The sequence below is a fragment of the Stylophora pistillata genome, chromosome 9 (assembly GCF_964205215.1).
Source record: "Stylophora pistillata chromosome 9, jaStyPist1.2, whole genome shotgun sequence".
Lineage (NCBI taxonomy): Eukaryota > Metazoa > Cnidaria > Anthozoa > Scleractinia > Pocilloporidae > Stylophora > Stylophora pistillata.
Window position 1 is genome coordinate 9,325,201 of NC_142527.1, and position 10,000 is coordinate 9,335,200.

The 10,000-nt window shown below is 38.3% G+C and overlaps 1 protein-coding gene and 2 non-coding genes across 3 annotated transcripts in view; 1 reads left to right on the forward strand and 2 right to left on the reverse strand.

The window, feature by feature from the left end:
• LOC111346720 (uncharacterized) overlaps positions 1 to 9,460 on the forward strand; it is a 12,061-nt gene extending 2,601 nt beyond the window's left edge. Inside the window, exons 2-4 of the mRNA XM_088734406.1 lie at positions 140 to 219; positions 8,604 to 9,053; positions 9,313 to 9,460. Coding sequence (XP_088590532.1) covers positions 140 to 219; positions 8,604 to 9,053; positions 9,313 to 9,460 — 678 coding nt within the window. The remainder of the gene's footprint in view (positions 1 to 139; positions 220 to 8,603; positions 9,054 to 9,312) is intronic.
• Trnap-ugg (transfer RNA proline (anticodon UGG)) lies at positions 3,650 to 3,721 on the reverse strand. Its single transcript has one exon. It is a non-coding gene; the product is annotated as a tRNA-Pro (tRNA).
• Trnan-guu (transfer RNA asparagine (anticodon GUU)) lies at positions 4,545 to 4,618 on the reverse strand. Its single transcript has one exon. It is a non-coding gene; the product is annotated as a tRNA-Asn (tRNA).
• Positions 9,461 to 10,000: the final 540 nt, after the last annotated feature.

Sequence of the window (10,000 nt, forward strand, 5' to 3'; positions counted from 1 at the left end):
TGCAGTAATCCAATTTAGAGGAAATAAAGGCATGAACGACCCTTTCGGTGTCTTTCTGAGATAAAAATTTCCTGATTTGACTAAGTTCGTGCAAAGATAATGAGCCAGAGCGACATATATTGTTGTGGTGGGTGCGAAGAGTGAGGGTAGAGTCAAGAGTGATGCCAAGATCTCTCACTTCATTTACCGGTTCGATAATAGCAGGGGCGACTCTGAGGTGTGAGATGCTGTCAGTGGACGTGAAGCGAGAGTAGAAGTGAATGACTTCAGTCTTGGTTGGGTTGCCGCTTTAAGACCATTCTGCGTGTTCCAACATAGAACATCGTTAATGCAAAGTTCAAGCTGTTCTTAAGCAAGACGACAATTGCTCCGCTTTATTATGATATAGAGCTGAGAATCATCAACATATATCATCGCATCTATGCCATGAGCTCTTATAACATCTTCGCCAAAAGAGTTACGTTTTGGATCGGAGTAAGTTCTATTAACTACAACACGTTGAGGTCCTTCCTGAAGATATGACTTTAGCCATTCAAGGGCAAGGCCAGAAATCCCATATTTATTCTCCAATCGTTTGATTAATATTTTGTGGTCGACGGTATCGAAAGCCGCTGATAAGTCCAAACGGACTACGTCGCATTCATATTCAGTATTGATATCATTAAACACTTTAAGTAGTGCTGACTCAGTGCTGTGACATCACCGGTATGCTGATTGCATCTTAGCATAAAGTTGATGATCGGTTAGGTGATTGTCTAATTGAACGGCAGCAACTCTTTCCAGCGTTGAAATGAGAAGTTCCAGAAATGACAAGTTGGATATTGGGCGGAAGTTGTTGTTGTCTTCCAGGTCCAAAGCTGGTTTCTTTAAAAGCGATAAACAATAGATTCTTTTAATTTTGATGGAAGAAGTCCTTGTTCTAAGGATGAGTTGATAATTTTCGTTATAGTTGGTAGCAGTTGATTGATGCAACCTTTTAAAATCCAGGTTGGAACAGGATAGGGTTGACAAGATTTCGTTTTCAATGACATGTTAAAGCGTTTTATCACGCTCCACGACACAGGCTGGAAATACGACAAGTTTCATGATCTTCAATTGTTGATGTTGATAACGAACTAGCAGATAAATCACAGGCATAAATCACAAGCAGGACAAGTTTCATGATCTTCAATTGTTGATGTTGATAACGAACTAGCAGATAAATCACGTCGAATACTGGCGATTTTCATCTGAAAATGTTCACTAAATCTCTCTCACAAGTTCTTTGTTTGATTCGTGTTTGGGCAAGACTGGAGCCTTTCTTACACAAAGAAATTTGTCAAAAAACTTGAACAGCTGATCCTGACTTGCATCCTCAACTTTCTTCCTGAAATATTCAGTTTTAGCAGCTTCAATGTGTTTGGTGTATTCTGTGCATATCGTTTGATACATTTGTTTGTGAACTGTCAGGTTGGTATTTACGTATTTTCTCTCGAATCGCCTTTCCTCCCGTTTAAGTTCTCTTAGCTCGTCACTGAACCAAAGAGCATGTGGCCTCAAAATTATTTCTCTTGACTGTAGTGGAGCGTGTTTGTTGAGAAGAGAGCACAGTATCTCATTGTACTGATCAATCATGATGTCAATATCACTTCCCGCAAGGTTATTGAGTGACGAGGTGGCGATGTCCTCACTAAATTTTTTTATGTCAACATTCTGAAATTTACGATATCTTATACTCTTGTGGGTTGGAGCAGGGCGAGGAAAATCAACGTTACAAAGCACGCGTTTGTGATCAGAGGGCAGTTCAGGAAGAATTTTCAACTCTGAAAAAAGGTTATCAGCGCAGCGAGTGATGATGAGATCAAGAGTGTGTCCATCACAGGGAGTTGGGCCTTCAACTTGTTGCTGAAGACCAGTCGAATCCAGCAAATTGAGGAAGTTCCTTTCCTCAGTGTTCGTGGGATTATCTACATGAAAGTTGAAATCGCCGGCCAGAATGAGCTTTATGAATTAGATGCAACATGACGAATTCCTTCAAGATGTCTCATTTGGGGTTAAGACAAAAAATGGGAGAAGTACACTGCCCCAAATACTTTCGCTATAACACCAAGGTGGCTATTTTCATGTCATTTGTATAGTTTGCTGTTTGCAGTTTTCATCGCGACAATGAATGATTTTACCTCCTTGAAAAACTCGAAGAAAATTTGATTTGTGTTTTCGTTGGCTGCTTAAGTAAGAGTTTGATCGTTCAACTCTGCCTTTTTCCGTCAACATTCAATGTTCATGTTATTCAGCGAACTCTTGATTTACTCACGAACAAAGTGGAGATTTTGCGAAGTACATTACACAGATTTTCTATTTCTCACTTTCGCTAGTTGTTTTGATTATCATTTGGGAGGCTGCGTATGCAATCCATACTTGAGGTGAACTGACCGACTCATTCTTCTGGCCTGTGGAGATTTCCTCAGAGATTTGGCTCGTTTCGCAAATAAAAGATCCCTATTCACGCACATTACAGATTTCTATTTCGCAAATTACGATTTCCATCTCGCAAATTACAGATTTATATTTCGAAAATTACGGATTTCTTTTTCGCAGATCATTAACTGATTTCTATTCCACAAACTACAGGTTTTCATTTCATTTCGTTTCGCAAAATACAGCAATGAGAGGATAATAGTACTAAGCTTTGTTTAGGAATTTTACCGCTCCGCTTTGTAGCTCGAGCTCCTTAAAGAATCAAGCAAATAAACTCTAACCTTCAGATATTGTTGTTATTGTTTTCTTTTTTTTAGTTCTCTAGTAGCGATTTCAGGCCATTTCGTCGTGTTTTAGCGGAGATCCCATCCCACCACTGCCTGAACTAAGAAACTAGGAACTTGGGTTTGTTTATCACGCGGAGGGTTGCAGATATGAGCGCTGTAGGAAAATTTTCCTGTCTTACATTTAAGTTGCAATCTTAAGCCAGGTTTTTCATTTCGTCAATGAAGAAAGCAAAACAAAAAAATAAGAAAATCAGCATTTTGTGTTCACCTTACTTTTTTCTTTCAGTTTTTTAAACTCATTGATTTATCTACTATCTTTTTATTTCACTATGATTCATATGGCGCTACTCTTCTGTTTTTTACTCTTTTGATTCTCTCCAATCTGTGCACATACACTTGGAACATTTAAACAGAGGACTGACATTGCGTTTAGATATCCCAAAGAATAGCGTAGCTTTTTGTAAATTTCCTCCATACATGCCGATAAGTCGACTTCGGAAGAAGCCATTTTGGATCTTGTTTGGAAACCTGGCCGCTCTATCGTGACGTAACAAAGTCTCCAGTCCTCTTTCCCGCCTCAAGGTGAACTGCTTCAACAATTAAAAGCTACATAGAAAGGTGTACCTGAGATCAGACAGCTTTATGACGGCTGACCGGTAACAATTTGTAAGCTGCGTGTTGTAAGCTGAGATGTTTTCAAAATGGCGGCATCTACACTCGACTGAAAAAGCACCAGATTTAAAGAAAGTTTCGGAAAGATAAGTTTAAAATTGTATAATAGATACTTTTTCACTTCGCAGATATGAACTGCATGATTTAATGGGCGTGCATCTCTGTCATAAGGCTGTTAAGGAACACCCTTATATCTGAAAAAAAAAAGATCAGAATTACAAAATGTATATAAAGGGCCTGTCCGGGAGTCGAACCCGGGACCTCTCGCACCCAAAGCGAGAATCATGCCACTAGACCAACAGGCCACTCATGTCACAACATCTTGGTTAAGAGTGTCATATCCTAGTGATCAGGTACCTGTTGCAGGATTATATCTACAAGTGATTCAGGCCACCAGTTTGTTGATCTTTACCACTTCGTCTCTGTTCATCAGTTGTCTTAGTTCACACAGCGACTTTATCATCAATTGAAAATAGTATGTATGAAGAGTATCATCAATGCTCGATCGGCGGTGCAGTGATAATTATCACTGACGCAAGGGGTGAACTGGGATCAATTCCCCAACGGCGAGTACATAATGCATCACCAATATTAAACTCCTAGGTGAATTCAAATGCTAACTAAAACATACGATCTCCATGTATGTGTTTTTTTTTTTTTTTTTAGTCAGTGGTAAATGGCATACGCTGCAGTCACTTGGTTGTTACAAAACAATAGGAAAGCCTGTAAAACAGGGGAATAAGAGTAAATAAGTTGTTTTAAATGACTGAAAATAGGCAAAAAGCATTTCAATTTGCCGCTGAAGGTTCAATCCTCCCAATTGTGCAACTACGTGCAAAAAAAAAGGCTGTTCAATGGCCACCTTCACTTCAGGAACGGATCATGAAATAGGGTACAATTTCACATTTTTTTCTCTGAAACTAAAACACCAACCACTATGGCAACTTTCTCATACGAGAAACAAGTAAGCCATCTTTTAATTTTCAAAGGCTCAACAGAATCCCTTTGTTATCCAGGCCTGATACTTGGGTGTCATAATTCTCTCGCTTCAGAAAAGCCTTCTCATGGTCAAAATTCGACGCAGGAACATTTTAATCTAAAAATAATTCAAATTTCTCCAATAAATATCGTCCCCGGGTGGGCTTGAACCACTAACCTTTCGGTTAACAGCCGAACGCGCTGACCGATTGCGCCACGGAGACGACTGTTGGAAAAACCATAAGATTGTGGAAAACCATAATATCCATCCTTCCTAGGAAATCGTCAAGTTGTTTGGTGTATAGTCAGGACGAGGAATCCGTTGCAAACTCCTTTAATGAATTTTTACCTCAGTCGGCCGAAGCACTGTTGACAAAATCAAAGCACTTCCCTCTGAGTGTAATTACGATCTTACAAAAACAACCTTCGTCCCTACGCACTACCCATTGTCTGAACAATTTTCATTCCATTCTGTTAATTGTAAGCAAGTTGAACAGATCATCGCATCTTTACCATCAAACAAAGCGCCGGGCTTTGACAAAATCTCTTACGTGCGTAATCAAGGGCGGGTCTGTCAGTTATTTTGTCGCCGTTCACTCACGTCATAAATGCCTCTCTTGCAAGTGGTGTGTTCCATGGAGGATGGAGACAAGCAGTAGTAACACCTATTCCAAAGGAAGGAGATCATTAACAACCCAGTAATAACAGACCGATCTCGTTATTACCAATATTGTCAAAGGTACGTGAAAGAATTTCGTTGACCTAGCTGACCGCATACTTAACAAAAAATAACCATCTCTCAGCGAAAAAAAGTGGAAATAAGAAACTTCATTCCACAGAAACAGCAATTATCTGCTCCACAGATGCCATTTTGACTGGCATAGATAAACAGGAACTCTCTGCTACGGTTTTGTTGGACATGAGTAAGGCTTTTGATAGTATAAATCGCGATATTCTCCTTTTAAAACTACAAGATCTCGGCATTTCTAAACACGCTCTCGCGTGACCAGCTACCTGACCGACAGACACCAAGTCGTGCTCAAAATGCAAAATAGTGTCCCAAACTCAATAAAGTGCTCAAAAGGTGCTCAGCGCAATCGGGAAAGGCCTAAGCGTTAATCACGAACTTTTATATACCAAGCTTAAGCAGGTACTAATAAATCTATCACACCTTTATTATTTTGTCAGATACAGTTTTTTTTGTTGTTGGTCCTAAGTCAAGTGAAAAGCTGCTCACAGATCATTCCGTCACCAAAAAGCAGCGTTGTATCACTAGGTTCACAAATGAAACTAGAAATAATCTCTGTTCTTCAATTCTCTAGTAAGGTATTGTAAATTTTCTTTAAGAGCATTGTCGGTAATGATTATATTGTACTTTTTGAGACTAACTCCAATACATCACCAAGTGATGTACTGCAAGGAAGCACGATAATATAATAGAGGTTTCTCTTTTTCTCTTAGAATTATACTCAATTCTAGGGTCTATTGTTGTTTAAGTGAAACTAATAGAACCAGTATAAACAAAATTAAAAGAAAAGAGGGTGGTCAAAATTAGCAAACTAGTGCTTTCATTGCAAGTCATATATTATGAATGATTTTGAGGCCTTTGATGTAATGATCTCTATCATAGGTAAAGTAATACTAATGCAGGTAGTGAAGAGTAACTGACGTATTTCGAATGATTTTTCTTTAAATTCCCTGTTCACCCCCAGAGGTTTAAATATATTGCGATTCTTCGTGTTATCAGTATAAATCTCCAAACAATTTTTTGCGTTTGATTAAATATTTCCCGATATATGCCGCATCAAAGTTACTCTTTTGGCGACGCCCTTTTGACTTGGTCAGGAGAGAATTACTGGGCCGAGTCTCGAGCCTACTACCTCTCCAACATTCAGTGACGTCACAGCAAGAACGAAAGTTAACTTCTTGTATAAGAACATGTGTCTTGCTGTAAACTGATGTGAAAATGCCGACTCGTTGCGTGGTCGCTGGTTGCTCAAATATACCAGATTCGTCTCAAATAATGTAACTTCGCGTAGTCAAGTGAATGTAGGTACATCGATCGAAAGACGTTCTGACTCTGACGTCATGAGCGACTTTTAGTTACCAGTATTAACTTCGCCCGACCAAATCAAAGGGGCGTGGCCAAAGGACGAACTTTGAGGAGGCATATCTCGGCAAATATTTAATCAATCAGAAAAAATTTCTCTGCGATTAATCCTGATAACGCAAAGAATGGAAATATATATAAACCTCTGGGGGTGAATAGGGACTTTTGATCATAAATAATAAAATAAGGTAGTCTGTAACAAATTGCGAATATGCACTCAAATTACGAATAGGGGGATTCACAAGGCTTGTGGTCTTTTCTTTAGGTGTTATCTGCTTTTTGATATGAAATCGATTTCAATCTTCAAGTAAATTAAAAATCGTTTTAACTACAAAACTATCCCAATTGACCTCTATTTTGAAAGTGGGAGTTTTTTCAAAATCTGCAATTACCTGTTCAAATGAATATAGTGAAACATGGACATGCTTCCAAATAACGTGCTGCAGCTTTTCAGAGAGACAAATTCCGCAATTGCCCCGAACAACACGACAATAATCTACACATCTAATAATAAAAAGCAAAGGCAATTTTTTTTATAAATGCTCTGTTTATAAAATTCCCAGTCTAATCTTTGGTCAATACACATTCCAATCGATTTCGCCGATGGAAGCTGCATCACTGGATGGTTGTTTACCATGAGAGGTGGACTTTCTGAAAGAGTAGATAGCCTCTGGCTCGACGCAGTTAACCTACACTGATCTAAACTGGGTTTCGCTGAAAGGGACAGTGTCGCGGTTAGGCGTGCGCATAGAAACACATCTTCATGGCTCACTCTACTTTGAGAAGCGAAACGAAATGAAACCAGACGAGATATGAAAAAACCAAAGAAATGAAGCGGTATATTATCGTATAAGGTAAAGATAACCTTTAAAAAGATTTTGGAGTAATTTTCAATCCATAAGAAGGATATTTATTCATTTCGCAAAGAAGGAAGAGTTACTTCTATAAGTGGCACATTTAAATTTTGTTTTATTTATTCGTGTTTGAGCTCCTTGTCAATAAAGTGATGAAATGACTTTTCGCCGTCATGTAAGTAGAAATTAAGACATGAATTGATTAAAAACATCTTTATGGACATTTAACAAAATCAAACTTAACCAAAAGGATCTCTTATACTTCCTTCTGGATCAGAAAGATCCCAAAACATTTTACTCCTGATTTGTGCATGATCTTCCTATAACGAATTTTTGCCCCAAAAGGGAACGTAGAAGAAGGCATCCATGAGCAAAGGCAACAAATGAGCCTAAATTCAAAAAAATAAGAGAAACAGAGAGAGCATTTACTTTTTTGCTCTGGAAGTTAATATCTTTCCTTTGTTTTAATCATTTTTAAGGTCTCATAGAATTTGTTGCACTTTTCTGATCTAGTTAATTTTTTTTTCTACTTCTTTTTAATCGATCATACAACCTTTTCCTTAAATGGGGACGTAAAAGATATTCCTACATATTCGTGCAAGTTAGCGTTTTCGGCCTCGAAAGCATAATTAGAATAATTATTATGCCCTTTATTATCAAAAAGGATTATTATTATATAAAGAGCTTTTAATAATAACAGTTTTTACTTTGTAAGATCTCGTAAGCACCGAAAGTGACACCATAATGAAATGAAATGTACCATACCTTAAAAAATTCAACTAATCAGAATACAGAAACTCAAACATATATCTGATGCTATTACACTAAGCCTTCCCATCGTGCGCTATGATCTTATTTATGATCTTATTTATTTGTATTATTCATATTCCTCATATGCTCAGCCATTAAATTTTTCCAGAAAATATCCTAACGGTACTTACTGTAATTACAACTCACTTTCGAAGAGGAGCGAACATCGTAAATTTAGTGGGTGAATTGCAGATACAAATCGTGTGGAAAACACCCACTCTGACATGACAGCAGGCCCTATTTCAATCTAAAACGTCTCATCGATATTTACTCTTTTCTCGAAGTCATATGATGATGAATAATCATTATCCGTACATAAGATATTTCATTGAACGCCAAAGCGAAGCCGTCTGTTGAGGAAAGGTGAAAACGCATGATGATCACCAGCAAATTTAAAGCAAACTATTCTAGCAACACAGACCCTTACCCAATTAGTGGCTTTGAGACAGCGGTAATTGCAAACTGCATCCTCGATGCAGCTTTGATGTTGCCATCCATCCTTGGTAATGCTCTTGTGTTAGTCGCCATATTAAGGACACCATCGACTCGTTCACCTTCCGCCATTTTTCTCAGCAATTTGGCTGTTTCAGATCTTCTGGTTGGATTGGTGGTACAACCAGTTTACATCACTACTGAAATGGCAAGAACCGTGCCCGACTTACAACAAGCAATAAGGATCTTAGGATTTGCTGGGTGCGGTGTCTCTCTCGCGACAATAACAGCCATAACACTGGATCGTTTCGTAGCTCTTCATTATCACCTGCAGTATCCAAATTTAATGACAACGAGCAGGGCGATCTATGCACTTGAAACTATTTGGTCCATTAGTGCTTTTTCTCATTTTCAATTTTTTGGTCGCGGAATACTCATCATTATCTTACGACTGTTGGCATCACAATTTTACTTTTAGTTTGCTTGGTTTGTATCATCAACATTCACCGAATTGTTCGTCGGCATCAGCTGCAAATTCACATTCAACGACAAACAGTGGAAAATTCAACTGGTACGAATAACCAGCTCACACGTCAATCAACCAGGAGTGCAAAAAGTATTTTCATATAGTTCCTCGCGATGATTTTATGATATTCTCCATTATTCATTGTTCTTTAATTTCAGGTATGACTAACAATTAAACAATATTTCTATGGACCTTCCCTTCCACCATAGCGTTCATGAACTCGTCTATTAATCCATTTTTATATTGCTGGCGTATGGCCGAGCTCCGAACGGCAGTTTTTAAGACAGCAAGGTTTTTATCTTGTAGAGAAACTGATGGAAGTGCTCCAACCTAAAACAAGTTGCTGCACAAAATCGAAGTTTTCTGTAGAAAGTTTTCTCTGATTATGGTAACAAACACAGCTAGGACAATTGGAATCCTCGAGTTCATCAACTACACCGACGAAGACAGATGAAAGCGACATGTAGTGAATTATAGATACCTTAGACAAAAGCGAAAAGGCTGGATTATGATGGAGTGGGGAAAGAAACAAAGGATTTCCTGCTTTGCAATGGTATGAAAGTGAAACGATATTCAACATCTTAGCCCTAAAAATTGTTGTGAGAAGAAAATTTTACTTCAAACTTTTAATAGATAGATAAGTATGACTCTAATTAAGGCTGCATCTAATGCCTTGATAAGGTCTGGTAAAAGAAGATCAGTTGATAAGAACTAAGCGTGACGCCATCCAGTTTAACGATATGAGAAAGCAGTTTCATAACGAATCATTGTTCGCTTGCAACTTGCTGTTTACTGTTGTTCTCAACGCAGAAAATAACACACATGATTCGTAGGGAGGAAACCCATGCTGCACATCGTCGACACTGGCCAACAA